Source organism: Calonectris borealis, chromosome 6 (genome assembly GCF_964195595.1).
Source record: "Calonectris borealis chromosome 6, bCalBor7.hap1.2, whole genome shotgun sequence".
NCBI lineage: Eukaryota > Metazoa > Chordata > Aves > Procellariiformes > Procellariidae > Calonectris > Calonectris borealis.
In genome coordinates this window covers 19,684,170-19,706,438 of record NC_134317.1, presented here as the reverse complement: position 1 = coordinate 19,706,438, position 22,269 = coordinate 19,684,170, and the positions used below count along the sequence as shown (strand labels likewise).

General features: G+C 36.4%; 1 protein-coding gene across 2 annotated transcripts in view; it reads right to left on the bottom strand.

Annotated features, from left to right (window-relative positions):
• Positions 1–809: 809 nt before the first annotated feature.
• Positions 810–22,269, bottom strand: part of SLC4A10 (solute carrier family 4 member 10) — a 126,902-nt gene continuing 105,442 nt past the window's right edge. For both annotated transcript variants that reach the window (XM_075153090.1, XM_075153091.1), the window contains exons 16-25: positions 19,584–19,745; positions 19,223–19,336; positions 18,559–18,720; positions 15,551–15,802; positions 14,177–14,245; positions 11,607–11,780; positions 10,823–10,945; positions 7,352–7,419; positions 5,578–5,694; positions 810–1,013 (exon numbers count right to left, since the gene is read on the bottom strand). In XM_075153090.1, the coding sequence (XP_075009191.1) occupies positions 947–1,013; positions 5,578–5,694; positions 7,352–7,419; positions 10,823–10,945; positions 11,607–11,780; positions 14,177–14,245; positions 15,551–15,802; positions 18,559–18,720; positions 19,223–19,336; positions 19,584–19,745 (1,308 nt within the window). In that variant the 3' untranslated portion in view covers positions 810–946. The remainder of the gene's footprint in view (positions 1,014–5,577; positions 5,695–7,351; positions 7,420–10,822; positions 10,946–11,606; positions 11,781–14,176; positions 14,246–15,550; positions 15,803–18,558; positions 18,721–19,222; positions 19,337–19,583; positions 19,746–22,269) is intronic.

Here is a 22,269-nt window from a genome sequence, read left to right as displayed (position 1 = left end):
TTAGGCAATAAAGAGGAAAATCATTGGGCAGGTGATATAACTGTATATGGGGTATAGTTTGTATCTACAAAATTTTCCCTATTATAAAATAATGGATTGATTAATGACATAATGCAGTTGTTTGGCCTACCACAGCAACATTCATACAATACAAGATAAGATACTGTTATCACAGATTGCATTTTAAGAAATACTGTACCCATGTTTCACATCAAAGGATGTGGTGGTGTTTTTCAACTATGGTAAGAATGTTTTAATATATCTTTAATATATATTTTTTATATATATATGACTATGTTTCAGTTACATACAAATTTGAATATGAAATACACTGTATTAAATCAAGGAAAACTTCACAAATACAGGATCTGACCCTGCAATCCTGATTGCAAGAGTAATCCATGACTTCAAAAGGACAGCTTGAGGAGGAAAGGATTATCCTTGTTAGTTTGTTCACAGGGTCAGATCAGTTATTAATTTTAAAAACTTCTTTAATGTTTGCTTGTCAGTTTGGGACTCCTGAAATCATTTACTCGAGTTAGGTGATTTTAAAAAAAAAAAAAGTTTGAACAAGTCTTTTCAAGTTCATCTTGAATGAAGATTATTAAGTATTCTCACACAGAAAAAGTAGCAAAATACAGTACAAACCTATTAACAGGGAAGTTGAATTTGAAAGAAACTTTGCTTGTTAAATATATGGTACGAATACTGATAAATGGCCAATATCAGCAAAGAACATGAAGATTTTTTGCATTGGCTACTGCAGACTTTTACACATATACTAGACAATGTAGACATGTAGACAAGGTGAAATGAGACAAATATTGCACTACGTTACCTGTGCTAGTTTGAGATGAAAGACAAAAGTTACAAGGTCAAATCATTTATATTTAGTGGTTGTGGCACTCCTTTCATTCGTTTGTAAAAAAATGAATTGAAGAACAAGTCATAGACAAGTTTCCCGGTCAACACCTTTCCCTGAGTCAGCTTTCTTCTCTTTTCTGATTTCAGCACTAGGAAAAAAAGGAAAAAAAAGAGTTACAGCAGCACTATCATATATATTAATGATCTACCTGAAAACCAACATTGCACTGATGATACTTTACTTTAATTAATTTTTCATGCTGCATAGCACAAACTGGGAAGCAACTGAAAGTTTCTGTGCTGAATGGTGCAGAAGACATCAGCCAGCGTTTTAGTGACAAGGTAGGTAGAGAACTTAAGATGTACAGACAGACAAGTCAGCCAGCATGCAAGCAAAGATAGCCACTTTTTTTTTCTTTTTTTTTCTTTTTTTTTTTGGCAAATACAACTGTTAATTGATTAAATAATGGTAATGGTAGAGTTCTCAGACAATACTGGCATTTTCTTAAATGGCACAAATGAGGTCACAATAAGTATTTCTTATCTTTAAAATGTATTCTGTTGCTCCATGTACATTTAGAAGGAATGTTTCTGAACTAGAGCAGTGCAAGCCAGCTTCCAACTGTAATATTTGGCTTTCAGTCTTGATTGGGGAGAGCAGGAGAAGTCGGGGGGGGGTGACACTGAGGGGTCACTCTGGGGGAGTGACAATATTCCCCATTTGGAGCTTAATCCATACTTCCTCATGTATACATTATAAGGAAATAAGTTGGTTTTTTTAAAAAGCCTGAAAGATCATACAAAAGCCATATCACTAATAACTCTGAAGCAGAGTTCAAATTTGAATCAGCTTTTTTCCAGTTAAAACACTGTTGATTTGCCTACAGAAAGCAATATATGTGCAAAGCAGATGATTTTTTTTTTTGTGAAGAGGGTCCTAATTTACAACAGCGTAAATAAATAAAAAGTCATGTTCTTGCAATGAGTTTCAATCACACTACGAAAATGCAAAGAGGCTTCCACAACACAGGCAAATCAAGCCTTCAACAAAGAGTGGCAGGGTATCTAAAAAAAAAGATGGTTTTGAGAACAAACCTGTATCAAGCACATAACCTACCAGGTTTCATGGGAATAATTCCTTAACTAGAATGAATGAGAAATAGGCTGAGTTACACAAGGCTTAAAGAAAGCAAGATCAATTCTCAAATTCTTAAGGTGATTCATGCACAATTTTACAATCATCTGACATTTTTCTTCACATAAAAATTGCTTTAAGGATACAATTCAGTTCAGCCAAAGCTTACTTCTATGCCTATGGCAGCTTCCAGAGGTGTTAATGGAAATAGCTAAAGAATACCAACTTCTGCCACTTCAACTGCCAAATCTGTCACCTTCTGTAGAACAGTGATAGAATTGGGTATGTTATACTTTCTGCACACAAAGGGTATGTAAACAAATTCCTGGGGGGTGAATTTAAAGTGCAGCAGTACAGCAGGCAGAGAGTTACCTGTGCTTCGTAAAATCAAACACTGAGGATGTGTTATGTGCCTTATATCTATAATATTTCCAAGTTTTAGGTGCATCTGTGATACCAGGAAAGTCTGCCTTCTATTTAGGATTCACTTCTCTGAGCATCTGCAGATGTGAGCTTTAATGCCTTGAGAAATTTGGAAAAAAAAAAAAAGACAAGTCCAGCCTTTTACCAGTAAAACACATAACTGGTGGATCTGTAAGGGACTTGAAGCTCTCTTCCTCCCTACCATGGGAGTAGTCTAACAAGCCTGAGAAGGGAGGTTTGGGATGCGGGATTTGCGTATCTTCAGGTAGAGAAGGGAACTCATACCATCTACAAAGTGATAGATGCCTCTTTCTCCAATACTTTAAAAGACCAGCTAGGACTACCTTCTATACACAGTCAGATCTTCTGCATATGTTTTGGAATTGCTATCTGAAGGGCTTAATATTATAAGCAAAGACAAAGGAATACTTAATTACATGTACCAAAGAGGGCTATGTTTCAGATAGGTGCCTTGGTGTTCAATTCTACCAAGACAGGCTCAAAAGCAGACCTTTAGGTCCCTAGGAATTTTAATAATGAAAAATTAAGGTTGGAAAATTGTAAAGTTTAGGTGCCTCTATGGTTAGGCAACAGTTGACTAAGTAAATCTCATTTAAGTCCCTTCTTTAGACACTTAAATACTGTCATGAGTCTGGGATGTAAGAACTGTCACACACTATACTACTTCACAGAGCCAGGGGCGGGGCAGAGCTTATGATAGATATTATCCATGCATCAGGCTGAGAAGTCATTTGTATAAACCCTTCCTGCCTAAAATCTCTCTTTGGAGATGATCTTAGTTTATTATTGGCCAGTCTTTCATTGGCCAAGTCAACTCAGTATTTAATTAGTACGAAGAACTTCCAGATTTTATGTATTCCAGAAATCACCCTGTGTTGTTAATTGATCAGTGCCTCATGTAAAAGGCATTACATGAAATCATAGTACAGTATCATAATTTCATTATACCCACTTAATAATATTTTGGGATATTAGTATAAGAAAGTAGACCTGACAACAGGAAAAGGAGTACTAAACACTTCTGTAGTTGGACTTCAAAAGGCATCAGTAAAATTAATTTCAAAACAACACAATTTTTTTTCCCCCTATAGTAAGATACCCTTCACTGAAGGGAATTGTGTAATGTAATACTAGTGATCTTGATCATTTGCAAAAATTATCCTTACAACTGTTACCATTTCAAGCTTTCTTTTTTCTCAGTACTTTCTCAGGATTGAATTATATCTTCATGTAATGTGATACACGCATTTAGGAATATAACGTTTCTTTAGCTCTATCTCTAATATGATTTCAGGTTAATGTTGTCTATGGTTTTGCTTATCAGAAAGCAAGCCTTCCAAGTTTAAAGTTCTTTGAATCTACTTCTGTCTGGGAGTCTGAGACAAGCTAGAGCACATGAAAAAGCAGGATTTCAGATTCTCTAAGAGATTGTTCCTTTACAACAGGACACTCATACCTAAAACCATAAAACCTGTGATCCCTTAGTTCCTTTTCACCTGAGTCATTGTTTTCATGAGCAAAGACTGAAAATAAGCTCATTAGAAAATCAGTTTCTATTTTACTGCAGTGGAAAGGCCAAATCATCTTTTACCAATGTTGTCTGAGCCACAGTCTTTGTGGATGCTCTTTGCTCAAAGGATCTTTTTGAAAATTTCAGGTAAAAACAGTACATGTGTACATAATCAGTTTCTTCTGTTTCTCCAGGCTTTCACAGCCTGGACAGCAGAGGCACATAAGGTAAGAAAACCCTACTGTACATCCTTCTCCCATGCACCACACTGATTTCACTGTGACAGGATCCTTTTTCAGCCCATGTGTGGGGTGGAAGGCAAATCAGAACTACACTGCTATTTTGACTGTCAGTGAAATATCATTAAAATGATCACATTAGTGGGATGCTCCATGGGTGTCTGAAATGAAGATTCTCTGGTTATCAACTGTTCATTTTGTTTATGCTGTTTAGGGATGAAAGGCAGCATGCCATTTTGGGGTGACAAAAATAAAAAACGTATTTCACTACAAAATTTTTTCTCTTACTGCATCTTTTCACCATAAAACAATGACCAGCTGTTTCAAACATGGAGCTTGTTTTGAAAACTAGAGTTAGAAATGGGCAGAATATAATTTTATGTTTTAAAAAAGTCAAAGAATTAATGAAAAAAATCTAGGAATAAATACAATTTAACATTTAAATATACTACATCTACAGTTTCTATTTTTAATACACAATAACTTTCAAATTTTAATATTAAGAACTTTGATGAAGACATTTTACATTCCTATTTGAAATTTCTTTCCATTCTGTCTCCCCAAAAATTACAAAGTCAAGTCATTTGGGTTTCTAGCTGACACCACTTTGAATTGGAAGATACAATCAAGGAAAAGGTTGGGGGACGGGGTCTTACCTTTGGGGAATCAGCTTCTAGAGTGATTAGGAAGGGGAGATTACGACAAAAATGTGATATAAAACAATTAAGTAGAAAATAGTTAAATTAAAATTTGTGGAAACAGAGGAAAATCTCTCTTACAATCACACTGTGCTTGTATTTAATATTTTCTTATTCCCATAATAACTCTGTAGCACAGATAAAACATCATTGCTTCATTTTACATTTGTCTGGACTAAAATTTAAAAGTATTTAACTGTTTTGAGTACAAGTGAAGTAGGCAGGAAAAAGAAAAGAATCATGCAATCTTAAAATTGTTTTCTCTCCAAATATTAGTAGATCACATTCAGAGTACTGGGCTCTTCATATAGATATTTCCAGGGCAGTGATGACCACTTCTTTTTCAAGAGGAAAGAACAAAAGCAAGCAGAACAAACCCAACAGCTGTTGCGCAGTATCTAGGTGTAGGTTGGTCGTTCATTACACAAGCATCAGGCATGCTCAACTTCATTTTCCACTGTAGCATAACTAAGTGCCATGCAAATATTTGTGATTTTTTTTTTCTTTTAATAAATGTACATAGTGAAATTGTGTTTTGAGCTCAGAATATTATGACTGGACATCATAAATAAAAGAAAACCTCAAGAAATAAAACTGCAAGATGCTAGAAAACTTTCTAAACCCTAGCAAAATATTCTAATATTGGTTTGACACCAATATAAAATATAATGTAGTAAAAATTAAAACCTTTTAGAAGGAAAGCTTGACTCCTTATCTTTTGCATTCTCTGAGGATATCAACAATGTCTTCCACACAGCAGTTTTTGCCATTTCATCAGAAATGTTTATCACAGATGGGTCATCTCTAGGCAAGAATAAAAGTAAATACACAATAAAACAATGAACGATTAGTCTTTGTTACTTATTAACTCTACAAAAGTCCTTGAAAACTGATAGTGATGACAATAAATAACTGCAATATAAGTTAAGAAATTATGTTAAACTTCAAAAATCCTGAATAATGACTTAAGTATTCTCTTAAAACATCTTAGCACTTTTTTAGCATTTTCCTCCTCCAACAGCAATTAATCACAGTAACATCAATAAAATATATTGTTTCACTTCCAACTAATAGACAGAGAAAAATGAGGAACTGTGAAATTAAATATTGCCCAAGATCTCACAGCATGCCAGTGGCATAGTTGGATTAAACAAGAATCCTAAAAGTTCCTAACAGTTCTCAAAAAGTACTTATGCTCTGAAACTCCACCTGCTTTTAAAACAATTTTAAAAGCAATCAACAACATTGACAAAGTCAAAGATTTAAGAGATCTAATAAAAATGCCCCAATTAAACAAGCTAATCAGTAGCTTTAAGCAGCACTTTGTAGCCGTTATGCCCTTAGCTTTACCTGGACTGCTCCAAATACGTATTTATACACTTAAGAATAATAAAGTCTTAAATATTTTAAGGGCCTGCCTGTATATTATTCCTGACTTCATGGTTTACGTATGGCTTGACATTCAGTAAGCCCTCAGTAAACTTGTTTTCACAGTGTTTTGGGGAACCACTTTATCAACCAAAGTCTTGACTCTTCTTTTTAGCTGTAGGATTCTTACCCTTACAGTACAGAAAGTCAGGTATTATCCAGGCAACTCTACCTAAGTAAACACACTATAGATCAATATAGATCACACCTCAAGATAAATTAAGCTAAGTATTGCTAATATAAAATAGAACAAAAAGGTATGGACAAAAGAAGAAAAACCAGACCATTAGAAGTGTGATGAATCAAAAGTAAGAAATAGGCTGGGATTTTTCAGAGACACAGTTAGTTATTTGCCTTGGGAGACATTAGGGTAACTGTGTTAAAATGTAAGTGGAGGCCACTCTGAGATAGTGTTCCTATAAATTCAACATTAATGCAGAGGTTACTATCAGCAGGTATTTCAAATCTTTATTAAGAATGAACTTTCTGAAAACTGCAAATGAGAGTCCTTATGGGCTGGCCACGTGTATTATTACTATCTATAACATAGGTTTTCATGCTTAAGTTGTGTCAACTCTGCATTATGCCTTCTCTTTATTCACCTATTATCTCACATAGGATTTTAATCAGAATGTTTTAAAATGTAATACTGTAAGAACCTAGTTTTTCTGGGGTGTATTTCCTGGCTCCCTGCTAGTATCAGGATGAAGGGTTTGACCTGCTCTAATCCTCCTTTCGTACTGTGCGTGTCAGAAGTCAAGGTTCATTATGAACAGCCTGATCCTGCGGTCCCGCCCAAGAGAAAACTTCAACTAGTGTGTCTTTTTCCCAGGGACTGTGAGATGACGTGGTAAGACTAGAAAAGGGGTGAGCTTGTTAAATGCTGCAGTATATGGTTCAGTTCACCTATCTGTACTCTGTTACCCGACAGACATCCTCCTGACATTCAGTAAGCATTAAGAATAAATATTGTGGCATGTTTATTTTATTTGTTTGATTGCAACTCACCTAAAAGAGGAAAGGTATATTTTACCTGTAATGTCCTTCTAGTGGTAACTGAACAGTCCCTTCCTCTTCCATTGCTAACATACTTTGCTCTTCCTAGAAGGAAGGAATTTAGACATGAGACAGGATATGTTGTTGTGAAAAGTAAAATTTGTATACTTTAATCCTTTTTCCTCTTTTCTTTAATATTAGGTATTTATTTGAAATTCTTGAAGTAAGATACTTTTCAACTCTTTTAATTTAAATATTTGACATTTAAAACCCTCTATTTTAAAAGATGTTATCTTCAATTAATATTATTTTTCAATGCCAAATAAAGGAGACATTTTTGTAACAATAAAGAAAGAGAAAAATTAGCAACACTGACTGAGCAACTGTATGATGAATTTTAAATATCATGCATAACAGGATACATACATTGCAAGGTTAACATGCAAAAATTAGGGAAGCCAAATTTAAGTTTGCACATACAGTTTTAATACTGATAAAGTTTTATTGCAGTGAAAGGTAGTGAAACAAGACACCAAAATTAGTTTTCACTTGAATAGGGAAAAAACTTCTATAACAGGAAGTGAAGAGAACTAGGAGACATATCTACCAAAAATCTTTTTGTCAAATATTTACAAATCTGGAAAATCTATCTTAGGGGGAGGGGAGAACAACACAGCACCCCGCAAGCACCATATCCTGCCTGCAAGAACAAAGGAAGACAAGTCTCTGACTTTCAGACACCAGCTCAAGACTCCACGGGAGGATTCTCAGGGCTCACACCCCTGTGAGGTCAGGAAAACCACAGCCAAGAGGTTAACGTGCCTTCACATGAATGTAACCACCAAATCCTGCCCTAAACTGTTGCACTGTGTGTGTATGAGCGTAACAGACACCCAGAGACCTCCATGTCCTTCTTCCCTTTATTAGATCGCTTTGTAACAGTTTACCCTGCTGCTTTGTTTGAAAGTGTAAGTTGGCTCTCCCAAAAAGAGCTTACCATTTTCTGGCAGATCATCCAAAACCCCACATGCATCACACACATTGATAAGTTAGTATTAGCTGGAAGAGCCAGTACAATTTTCCAAAACAGTAGAATTTAAGTCCTCTCTGCACAGAAATTTGTTTCTTCTATATTTTACTATTACAACTATTTTAAAAGTCACAACGTTTTTTCCTCCAAATGGGAGAAGTCACTTTGTTCATTCCTGTCTCAGAAAGACTTAATTGATTAACATCAAAGTGGCTTCCAAAGGAGGTCTGTGAGAAGAAGGCATATGCATGCCTTCCACTATAAATGTACAAAGCCTTGGAAAAACGTGGCCTAAATATATAAAAACAACTTAAGTGATGAAATTAGGATCCAATCAAATAAGTTTCAGATCTTGTCAACTATATTTCTGAATATTCTTGTGGGTAGAATACTTCTATTTTTAAAAGCCGTGTGATAGCAGCTCTCCAATTAATTCCTTAGGCTACATGTCAGAAGTTTTATTACTAGTTAATTTTGTCATTTCCAGGCTTCACAGCTTCATAAGTTTTTGACAGTTGAACAGTTTTAATAATAGCTCCAAATATTTAGAAATGCCAAAATATGTAAAAATAACCTCTCAAAATAGACAGTGAATGAAATAAAGTAACACCAGTAGATTTTCCCAGTTTTGTTTTCTGATGCCATCCTATCAAGCATGGGAAGGAAAGTGACATATAACCAAAACATAAGGATAACAAGGAATTCTTTCCAATAACCAGACCCACAAGAAGAGAGCTACCTTGGTTACTTTTGGTTACTCTGAATTGTGATGACAACAGATACTGTGATGAAACAACTCCCTGGTCTGCTTCGATTCAAGGGGGAAAACAATGACTCATGTATTCTAATTTCAGCCTGGTAGTTTTACATACTAAATAGTAAATAATCATCATGATGTTTATCACCTAGGTAAAACCTTTTCCCCAAAACGTATTCTATGAAAGCATGTTGAATGTGTCAAAGAAAGAAAAGTTATAGTTCTCCAGGTTACAGATGAGGCAGTGAGTTGTCAAAGGTCACGGAAGAATCCTAAAGGCAGAGAAATCTAGTTTTCATAGTTACATGTTCAAATTATTAGCTCATGTCCTATTTCTGCAAATAGACTTACCAATGGGAATCCTTACACACACCATTTCACTGGTCTCAGATCACATCTCAGGGCATCCCTAAGGATAAATTGCCGATTTATCCCTTCACATTGTCTACTTTTTGCAGTACCCTTGTACCACCAAAAGGTTATGTCCCGGGCTTTTGCAGAGGTCTTCAGGGCATCTTAGAGGTCATATGCACAACTGTTCCCAGAGCACTCCTGCCTAGAAGTGACCACAGCCTGCCAAGACCATGTGGCATTGTCTGCACCTCCACCTCCCACTGCCGCCACAGCCTCACACCATGTTACTATTCCAAAGTGCTGGCGCAGGACACCCGACTCCCTTTTAAAATAACCTGGCACCAACATATTCTACCCACTGCTCTGGCAGTTAGCGTTTCTCCATTGAGACTTGTCCCGCATTTATTTGGGCTCAGTACTGATGTTCCCTAACAGTTGACATTGATCAGGTGGCTGATGATAGAAGGGACAAAGGACAAAGACCTCCACCCCTTACACATAAAGTTACTTTATATTCCCACAGTTTTATATGATATTCAAACAAGCAATTCATGAAGCAGCAGCTAGATGAAAATGCTATCAAACAGATGCAAAACTGGTTAGAAATCTACATTCAGAAAGATATGTGCTTCACTGTCAAAATACAGGAACATTCTGAGTAGAAATGTCTAAGAATCTGTCCTGTATCAAGTTTATAAGAAATGATCTCAAATGCATATTCTTTGAAAGGAGAAGAGGACTCCAGATCTGAAACAGTCAACTGGGTGGCAGTGCCACAGGCTGTAAGTAGAAATCTGAGGATTTGGTTAACAGGGATAAGCAGCATCACTGACCTTTTCATTAGAAAGTGGAAGTAAATTGTTTCTGCAGCAGCGGAAGGAAAATGCTGGCTCAGAGTGTAATAGGGATACTGCACAGGGTTATGACACTGCTGAGCGGGGAGGGCGCAGGGTGATGGCATGTGACCTATGTATGGCTCAGATGTAGCTGGGACATGCCATGCCTCTTAAATGCTACAGTGCTCTCCTCAGCATCTCCAGCAGCATCAAATTGCCCCAGGCATCTGAGGGCTTTCCTACAGACACAGGTTCATTCCTGCACATCATCTGAGTGGGTCTCAGGAGCAATCCCAGGAGCACTATAGATACTATGTTATATGACAGTATGGCAGCATAAGAATCTACATCTAAAAGACATCCCCACGTAAGCCTATTAGATTTGTAACCTTAAAAGGACTTATGTAAAATATGAAAATATTACAGTTTGTATACTGTTAACAAGTCTGTTTGTTATATGGAATATGCCATATTTACAGAATTTTCTCTAAATGTCTAAAGAAGAAATTGATAGAGTGCTGGATGACCTACCTCTTTCTCAGCATCTTCCAGTTTCTTTTTCTTGCTCTCAGGCATCAAATCATCTAACCAACTGAGCTCCCGTTTAGTAAAAAAGAAATCCATGAGTTTTCGGACAAATACCAAAGCTAGAACCTGTAAAGATATTAATTCAAAGAATTAGGAAATTAACCAATTAAAACTAACAAATATGCTTGTAGAGGAATACTTTCAAAAGTGACCACAGTCTACAGCTAGAATGTTATCCTTTAATTCGGATAGGCTAACAGCTGGTCTTCCTTTGCTCAGATGAGGTATGGCTCGAAGCATTTAACAATCACTGAGGTCAGTAGGTATCTTTTCTTTTCAATTAGTGAAATAATCAGAGAGAAATCACTTAAGCAGCAGAATAGATTTTTCTTTTATTTCCAGCAAGGCGCAGAACTATCAGTAAAATTCCTCAGTGCAATGAACAATCTTCCTTAATGAGCGAATGTTCTTTCTGTAAAATGATTAAGCACTAGTCCTTAAATAAAAACATCAAATAAATTTTAATTTATTTTTTTTTAAGAGAAGAATTTTCCCTAAAAGAATATACAGTTGGGCTATCCACACATATAAACAGAATGCAACCTAGACTCAAACTAGAGATTATACATAGAATTTTTCCTTAATTAATATAGTATGAATTGTCCTTGAACATCAAATCGAAGCAATATTGTAATTACCCACCGACAATTAATTTTTTTCTTCAATAATAATTATCCACAAGTGAAAACAAAAAGGATTTTTAGAGGAAATAAAAAATGTTTCATACCATCATAGGAAAGACAATGGCAGCTCTTGAAACCTTTATAATCCACAGAAGCACAAGACAACTCAGTTGAATTACAGTGAAGAGATGGACCTTTCTAAGAGGAACATGCCTCAGATAAATAAAATCTGGCTGATGCTTTGCAGGCATCCAGAATAGCTTTATCCTGTCAAAAAGCTGAAAGAGAAATTTTTAAAAGTTTGCATCAAAATGAGCTGTAGAATCATCTATGCTGACATTCACACACTGCCTAAGAGACCCTGAATATCCTAAGAATCTGGCTTGTTCTAAAGGCAAAAACTGTGCAGAAGTTCAGGAGCACAGAAAAAGCCTACCTCAGTTACAATCATGAGCCATGAATCTATACTAGTCCAATGGTAGTAAAGGACTCATCTTCTCTCCGGTTGAGCCACCAGCATAAGAATGAGAATCGTATTATTTAAGTAAAGTTTAATTATTTGGTTAGTCATACTTCTTAAGTTCCTTTCAATTTTATTACACGTGTGTCTCCCTAGGTATTTCTATTGCAGATGTGCTGAGATACTACATTCCGCTGACTTACACTCTGTATAGTCATCATACTCCAGGAAACATCCTGCTCATAACTGCATAACATGCTATACACAAAGAAAATAGTTACTTTAAAATAGCACTGCTAAGATTTCAAGTCAAGAACTCTTGAATTTAGGCAAAGCCAGACTTCAAAGTAGACGTGAATCAGTTGTGAATCAAACTGAATGGAAGCTGGTTGATCCTGTTGGGCATATGCACTATTACACTGCCTTTCTAATACATTCTAAACTTCTGTTTTTCAACAACTGAGCTCTGCTTCCTTTAGCACACAAAAAGCTGATCATGGAGGGATCTCTTCAGTCTTTTATCTCCTATGGATGAAAATCCTTTCCTTTTTTCCAGTTTACTTCACTAGACACTTTATCCCAGGCTGTTTTCTTTTCCCTATTGCACTTTCTTCACAAAACCAGGAACAAAAAAAAACAAAAAGGCCAGCCAGAAAGACAACTGCCATGCTGTTAGGAATGTACATGAGAGGTTCTTGTTTTTCAGACCTATTTGGCTCCATACTGACCTGAGACTTTGTGTCAGCTGCTATGGCACAGTGATGATGGTGATGCACCATTTCTCCCTGCATGGATGAGCCACGCTATATTCACACAGTCTTCAGGAATGTCAAGTTTCAGGAATTTTTATTGAGCATGTGCAAACTGCATTTTTTAAAGGCTTATAATTTGGCCAAATTTGAGCAGATTTCTTTTTCACAGAAACAGCAAAAAGCACATCCTCCCACAAAAGCCATCTTATCAAATCTCAATTCCTTGTCCCAGCTTGGGGGAGGGAGAGAGGGAGGGGGATGCTATCACTTTTCCAAGTAAAGATAGCCAGATTTTAGCATGCCTTAAAAACACTCCTCAATAGTGTACTTTCTCATACCCTTGTTCTGAGAAACAGCTGAACCATATTAAGTTGAAATTATCTAAACCTCAGTAAAAGCCAAACTACACTTCTTAGAATATCAACCCAAATGCTAAGAGCTAGGCAAAGTTATAAAAGAAGAGTCTCTGAATAGAAAACACCAGTCAAAAAACCACGAGATGTTGCCAGCCTTTGCCTATAAATAATAAAGAGGTAAAAAAAAAGCAAGACATTTTTAACTCACAATCAAAAATTTAAATATAATGGAAGAAACAATCAGGCATTTTCTTTGCTCTTTGTATTTGACAATCTTTTGCACAGTATAATTCATGTTTTCATCATGTGATTGTTCTTTCTCAATTGTCTTGGAAGGTGTACCAATACCTCAACTTTCAATAGTAAACAAAGGTACACTTGAAAATTTGAGTGTTTGTGTCAGGTGGGTGAAAAGATTTGACACCATGCCATTTAACGCTGCAGTCATCCAGAAGAAACGGTACATAGGATACCATTACCAACCCTGACCTGAATGCTGGAGTGCCTGGCTTCCGCCAGCGGCCCCTACTTAAGGCCGCTGCAGGAATGCTGCGCTTCCAGTAGATTTGTCCTTCATCCCTGAGGCCAGAAATTAAGTAGCATAGGACTTGCAACAGTTTCACTTCCCTGCCTAGGGCTTTATTTGCACAGGAAATATCTTCAAAATCTCACCTATGTTAGTTTTAGGGCAAGTTAGCCAAAAGCCTCATATAGGCAAACTTCAAGATCAAGCGTACCAGTACAAAGGCACTGACTTGGAAGCTGAAAAGGCAGCAGGCAAGCAATTGAACAGGGAGACAGGAGAGAGGGAAGAGATCCTGATAGTTGTTACTCAGTTTTTAGGCTCAGCCAAAATTCCCTTGATAACAAGGGAGAACAGAAAAATCGGCACCTAAAAAATAACAAATTGGAGCACATTACCTAAAGGGAATACTCTATTTAGAGAGAATCCATTTTCCTTTTTAAGTGAGTCACTTTCAAGAATTTAAGGTTGGCAACATTCCTTTAAGATTATACACAAAAGATAATAAAATAATATAATGAGAATAACTACACATTTTATAGAAAGCATCATCAGTAATACACTCTTCATAAATCCATTTTACCTGAATTCCCTTTAGAGATGAAGCACCCATGTAAAGAAATACTCCATAAAGTACTGGCATAGGAATAAACTGCACAACAAGCAGAGAAAGGGGAGAGCATATTAAATACTATTTAATAATTTTAAATGCTCCTAGAAAGACATTCTAAACAGTTGAAATTCAAAGTGCCATATGCCTGCATTAATCAGACAAGTTGTAAATTCAGAGTCACTCAATTACAAATTAATAATGTTTCTCGGAGTATACAGCAAAAGAAGAATCTGGCTCTATAGTTTTATTTTCCTCTCAAGCCAGTTATTACAATATACTTTATTCAACATTAGTAAGATTAACAGAACTATATGAAAAATGAAAGTGTTTGATACATACTTAAATTCTTTACTTAAAAGGCTGCTCAGGAGAGCATCTGAATAGTAAAGCTACAGTCCTCAGAAAAATGTTCCAAGACACACACAAAATACTTCATCCTGCTAACAGAAATGTTCTGTGCTGTAAGCACTTAAAAATGGGTGAATGACTTTCATGGAATGATTTTGTAAGAGACTATTTTAAATGTTCAGGCTCTCAGTATACATGTGTAGGTAAAGGAATATTTCCATAGATAAGTATCTGTTTTAAATACTAAATACACAAAATGCATGTTCTGTGTGTTTTTAAAGTGAAGGTTTTATGATACACTTAATAAAATACTACTGGGAAGTCCAAGTTCTAAGGGCTTATTGCCTTCACCATGACAACATGCAAGTCTAAATTCTGGTCTTACTGAAGCCAGTGGCAAAACTCTCACTGATTTCACAAAGGCCAGATAACTCTTAAAAATAGTAAGTATTATGTATATAGATGGTGTTATATATGCATATAACCAGACACCCAGCTTCAGGGACATGGTGAGCTGTGTTGAGTATGCAGGCAGCATGAGAGAATTTTCATGTACATTTCCAAGAAATGAACCATAGGACTTCCCTTGCAACTGTGAAAATATTTCTAAATTATCCAGAAATCACAAAATGTTTTTAAATTTTCTAAATAATTTTACTTATTGGTATAACTTAGCAAGACTGTTTCATGATAATTTGCCATGGGCCCAAAGTAAAGACAAAGGGTGAATCCTCATATACTACAGGTCAATGGCAGAATTCCCTTTGACTTCAGTTAGGCCAGATTTTCATTACAAGGTTTTTGTTTTAAAAATATTAGATGTCCCTAGTCATTTTATTATGCAAACTTAGAATTTCACTTTAGATTATCGTTGTGTACCATTATGCTCGTTAGTAATGTGCCTAGAAAGGGCACTCATTAAATAATACACTAACAACAGTGAAATGTTCAGTGCAGTGCAGTATTCTTTAGCTTTTCCTTACTTCCCAAAATTACCTTCAGGATACTTGTCAAAAAGACAGATGAGCCCATAAGGATAAAAATCATGAGCCCTGTGACTCTTTGCTCCCGGATTCCAAGAAATTTTGGCTGCTCCCCTGGAGCGGAGCACTCTGATTCCAGTTTTAAGCTATTCACATGGGAAATAGAGAGGACAGTGGCTGCAACAAACCACGGCAATCCCATAATAGAGCACACTCCAAGCATGACTGCTACCATGAGTAGGTCGAGATGGTATCCACATCCTTTCTGTTAAAAAAGTAATGACAGCAAGAAGATATAAAATGACATCTGAATTAAGGAGAACACTCCTGGCAGGCATTCCTAATGAACAGTTAGAGACAATTAAAAAAATTGTGACTTGTAGGGAAAACCAGCTTTCCTCTACGTGTTATCCAGGTTGGGTCAGATGGCAAACTGGATATCCAAGGGGAATTCCTACTAGTTCACATGAAATGCTTAATGTTATTAGACTCATTCCAGTTATGAGTTAAGTGTACATATCATAAATCCACTTTACAGTGGGCACCAAATACCCTTCCTGCTTATAAAAGAGATACTAGTAAAACAATGGAAAATACATACATTTTCTGTTTTAACCAAATCTCTTCTGTGGATAACAGTAAGCAGAACATCCAGCTGCACTGCCAACTTTTCCACCGCACTAATCTTAATAGACCCTCCATCCATCCTTACACAGGAGGCAGAAAAATATGTACTTTGATTCTTTCCTACATAAAAATTCTTAAGTTAACATTTGCAAAGTCAGTTTATGCTATAAAGGGCCATAAAACCACATCAATCCTTTTAAAGTTTTTATAGATGGTAAGCACGTGATAGCAGTAAGTTTTCACTAACGTACTTTCATCTTATCTAAGAACAGATAGCTAGAAATTAAGATAAATTAAACTATAATTAAGATATGCATTAAACTAAAATAATATTCATCATCAGGTACTGTTTTACTGGTTTCCCTATTCAATACTTAAAAGTAGTATCATAAACATTCATATGAGAAGTCAGTACAAAACCTTTGGGTTTGGATCATCTCTGTAGTAGTCAAATACTCCGTAAATTTACCAACAGGAGGATGTTGCTTTGCTTTTGTAGTAGTTTTTGACCAAAACTCTTTGGTCAAATCTTAGATACATTTAAAAACCTGCAAGTACAACCTGCCCTTGAAAATGACCAATGATCTGCATCAAGCTTGGTTGTATAGGTATCTGTTACCATAGCTGAGAGGGGTATTTCTTTTCAATTTTAGTAAGTATCCAGGACCACCACACAGCTGCAAGCAGGAGCTCAAGCTATTTCTTTTAAAAAGTCAGGTAGTTAGTTATCTCCACAAAATTTTGCAATATGGCAACAAATCCAATGTCACGGTCTGATGAAACAGTGATGTTCATGCAAACAATGTGAATATGTTGAACCATAATTTTGCCTGTAAACCCATGCAAATGCCTTTTGACATAAAAAACTAACTAAACTAAACTTGGAAGGGTTTGCTACAGAGACTGCCAAAAGCTGAAATGTGCACTATTCAGAATTTGCTATGGGAAGTATAAAAAAAGAGGGTAAAATGAGTTGGAAGCAAACAAATCATTTCTTTCTGAAGACAACTTTTACTTCTAAAATGGGAAGCGTCTGGGTTTATGAAAATGTAAGCCACATATCGAAATGAAATGCCATCTTATTTGCTTATATTATTTAAAAAGGGGAATTCATATAAAGTAAAGAAAACGAAAAGAATCAACTCTAGCAGTCTTCCCTCACTCCCCAAAAGTGCTTATGAGTCTTATCTCCAAGACACATCTTGACAAACTCAGAGATGTGTCAAACACAGATATTAGTTACAGGCACAATGCACTCAAAGAAAGAGTTTAATTCTAAATCCTAACAGAAACACCTTTTTTTACCTTCTGACACATTTATGAGGAATGTATCTGCTAATGCATACAGAATCTGAGAGCATTTCCTCACATTCATACATGATCTGAGGAACCTGACATATGGGAAGAAAAGGAAGCATAGCAACAGGTGATGCTACACCAGACCCCAGCAAAACTAAAACGCAGCAAGACAAGGGGGCAGCCAGGAGGACCATCTGACTCCCAGATGCCAGTGCTGAAAAAACACATTCCAAAGCTTGGCAGCAAATTCCTGCATCTGTCAAGTTAACCACATGCAATGCTATGGATTGACATGAAGAGCCAGGCTGACAAAGAGGGCAAAAAAAGAACATATCAAATGTCACAATCATCCAAGAAGAGGCAGTGCAAAGTGAAGGTTGCAAATGCATTTGCTAAAGCAACTTGGGATTGGATTGCTGCTTATTAAAAGTATGTCAAAAAAAGCCTTAGCTCGCTGCATATACATGTACAGAAACCTGCTGCTAGATTTTGCCCAACAGTTTTTCAGAGGGGTGATGTCCCTTTTTCTCTCTCCATCTGTAGGCAACTAAAGTGTTAGAGAACAGAGCAGGAAGTTGTCCTGTGTTGTTTTAAGAACCCATTGTGCCTCTAAAGCTCAGTTTTTTTATTCTCCCTTCTTTAAGATAGGAAGGGCATAAAAAAAATGGGTGGGTAGAACCACAGAGAAGGATGAAGAGAGGAAAAAAAAATCTTATATTACAAAATAACCCCTGAAGAGTTTTTCAAAATCCAATCCAGTAGAACAACACTGTGAATATCTGAAGAGGCAATTAATATAATGGTACTTAAGGAAATCATTAACTTCCAGATTTTTTTCTTTAGGTGAATGGGTATCATTCTTCTAATAAAGCATAGCACTTTTTTGATTGAGAATCTCTGTTCCAAACCACATTCATAGAGACTTCTGTAAGATAGCGAATCACTGACACAGGGCACAGGTACTACACAGACAACAGAGAAAAAGCGTAACAATTTAAAGGGGTGCTACGTAACATATAATAAATTCACATACTCCAGTAGATGAAGGTACATTACATAACCTGAAGCAGAAAACATAACTATTTGACTCTTTACCTTTAGTTTGTGTTCTTTTCTATTGATAATGACAGCTGTGATCTGCTGGTCCATAAAGATAAGGATAGTACAAAGCAGGGCTGGAATTACAGCAGCTATCACTGTCCACCAAGGATTAGGCCCCAAAGGAGTAATAAACCAGCCACGATCATCTCTGGTGGGCTATAACAACAGAGTCATGCATGACCAGTCAGAACTCCAAGGATTGTTTACATTTCAACTTCACAAGAACACATACAAAAACATTACTAGGATATGATTTCCTTTAAAATGAATCTATGCAGAGCACAGAAAAATGCTAAACTTCCTATGATACCAAAAAGAGAAGTTACATCTAATAAAATCATCTGGGATATTACAGACTTGGTTGTATTTGACACAATGAGCCCAGAATTTGGAAGGAGCCCCAGAACATTACAGTAGTCTAGGATTTGGGTAATTGAGCCAGTTTGGTCCTCGCAGAAGACATTAGGAAGCATGAAGGGGCCTGATGGGAGAGGCTCACTTACATGGGCCACTAATCAGAGAGGTTGCATAGTACTTGGTGAACATGAAAAATTCAGAATAGTATCACTACTCCCTGATAATAAAAAAATATAATAAACCCACTATCGCACACTACTATGTCAAAATAAGAAGGCAGTGCAATTTATCAATAAATTACCTTAAAAGCATTTGGAACCTGAAGTTTTGGTGATGGAATCCCAATGGCATAATCAATTAAAACCATGGACAAAATAGTGAGAAAGACAGCAAAATCGCTGACAACAGATCGTACCTACAATTATTGAAAGAAACGACAATTTTAACTAAAACATTCATTTGTGATTTAGGATTTATTTTTCTTCACTGTTTTAAGCCATTTTGTGCTTACAGCTAAAACCATGCTTATTCTGATACAATTTTCTAACAGAGAAAAGATGCAGTGTCCGCTTCACCAGCAGTTAATTGAATTTGCAATGCAGATGGAATTCATGCTTACACATGACTAATGACAACTTTTGAGTTAAAAAAATGGCACACACCTTTGTTGGGAAGTATCGGCTAGTTTTGAACTGCTTCAGTGTGGATGACAGCGTTACTGTAGAAAAGAATAAGATGACAGACCAGAAGAGGACATCTGGAACATAAGGGCCATGATGACCACAGGCTCGTCCAACAAACTCTCCATGAAACTTTTTACACTCCTATCAGGGAGAGCAAAGTAGTATTGTTCTGAAAAATACCCGTGCTTACACTGATATTTTCTTTCCAAGTATTTTCCGAAATTGCAAGCAAATCGTATTACTAGAAATAGTAAAATCATTTTTAGATATTTATTCTTTTAAAAATTAAAACTCCTAACATGTATCTAGTCTGCATGGAAAACTCTCAAACCCTCAAAAGAATCGCTTGTTTAACCATAATTAAATGATGAAGTCACTAAGACATACCACAAATAGTCATTAATATAAAACCAGATTTATTTCAAACTGAACAAGTACACTTATTTAGATTCTGTTTACAACGCAGATTTGCACTTCCTAATTCCTTCCAAGAGAGGAACGGGAAGTTCAAAAGCTACCAAGAGAAAGGCTGCTCCTGGTGCATTCTCAAGAACTGATTTTTTGTTTTAACTTCACGGGCCAAGCAATTCAAGAAAAAGCTACTTAGAATGTACAGTATTAGCCTAAAAGGAGACCAATACATTTAATACCACATGGGGGCAGCACATTCCACAAATTATCTTTTTCTTAAAAAAAGCGATCTGATAGAATGCAGCAAAACCCAAAATCTGTAACATTAATTTTATCCAATATAATATACGATCAAATATGCAGATACAGTAGAAAACATTCTCCAATACCATCCTTAGTTGTTTAAAATCATACTTGTTCCAAGGTAGCAAGCAGAGAAATAGAGTAGCTCTAAAAATGTGAGCTACAAGCTCTGGACTCACAATCCTTTCCTTCTCCTTCCCAAATCCCTCCACACATATTAAGCAAAAAGAAACGCAGCACCCAGAATCAGAGATTCCAGACAGCAATATCCTGCCAGATCAGGATCTTTTAGTATCAAATGAACTGGGTCACTGGCTCATCAGACTCACGTCAATACTGTGGCTTGACATGTTATGAGAAACTGGCTGTGAACAAAGGCTGGCTTGAAAAAAAACACAGTTGCTATTTGATGACTGTGAGACAAAGGAGTGCAAAACTTTTTATATTGGTATAGCAGTAAACCTGGGATAAATATGATGCACTTCTGGCTGATGAAATAAAGGTTTTAGATGGGGAAAAAAATTCTCAGGAAATCCAGAAGAAATTCTCAAGATTCTGGGACATCAAATAGAAAACTTGTCCTGGCCTGAGCTAGACCTTGATGTTGGCACAGCACAGGCATGAATTTCATCATATACCTACTGAAAAGGATTTTGTCACCATCAGAATAAACACTTTGCTCACACTTGTTTTGTCCTAGATAGCAAAAAAAATTGTTGGTCCTACTGTTGTTTTTAAGAGAGAGTTCCAATCTAGATCTTCAGAAACTTGAAACTTTTAAATCAGACACAAGAAACAACAGGAAATAATGAGCAGTAAAAAAGACAGTGGGGTGAGACTGACCAAATATTTAGAGACAATTAGGTCCAACCTTTTACTGCTCATCTCTAGAACAGAAGAACTGAAGTTTCCTGATGATGCTTGCAAGAAATAAATACATGAAAGTATGAAAAATTCCAGTTATTTCTTTGACAACTATAGGGACTCATGGGAAAAGTTGGTCAGTTATACTGCTACCCATGTAAACTCAAGTTTCGGTAATAAGCTTTTACAGAAGTTTTAAAGGGTTTTATATAATGCAGCCGGTCTTTTACATTTATAGTTAAAACAAAATCTGTTATTTTAAATCTCCTCAGCTGCAAATGTACTCTGAAAAACACTGCCAGAGATCTGAGAAAGTGAGAGGAGGAGTCTGCCCCTGCACAGATGCTCTTAGAGTGTGCTGCAATTTTGAGAATATTCATTCTGGATTGCTGGAATCCCTCAGGCCAGCAGTTCTCAACTTTCTGCTGTTGCCACACCAACAGAGTTGAGGAGCAGTCCTTGCTATCAAGACAGAGCAGCCATGGAAGACAGCTCTTGCTTAACTCGTGATAGGAGGACACCAGTTCTTCTGCATTTCTGCCTTTAAAAGAAAAAACAGTATCTGCTGGAGATAGTCCACTGGATTGGCTTTTAAGCGTTTCATTTGGTTATGCCTACGACACGGTAATTCAGTTATATTTTTGAGAGAACCCTTCAGTTTGGTGTCTTTTGCACTCAATTTTTTGACTGTGTAATGAAATGATCCATTTGTGAGGAAAAGTTGTGGCCTGATCTCAATATGTCGTTTTAATCAAGTTATAAATGTTGCTTTAAAGAAGGCAAACTTGAAGTAATAAATCCTTTAAGCCTAGAAAACTGTACCATTTAGAAACAAGTTACATATCCATGCAAGCACCCCAAACTGTCTGTAGCTTGTTTCCCTCCCACCCCCTCGGAAAAAAAATTACACAACTAAGACATACATAACACTGAAGGCCTACGTAAGAGAGAAATTTGGTCACTGAACAGAAAATGTTACAAAATTTCTCCCCTTCCTCTCCTTTATAGTCCGAACAGCTGTAAGAATGTTATAGGGGAAATAAATGCTTCTGGAGTCTTTCTACACAAGGGAACTTTGGTTTTGCCA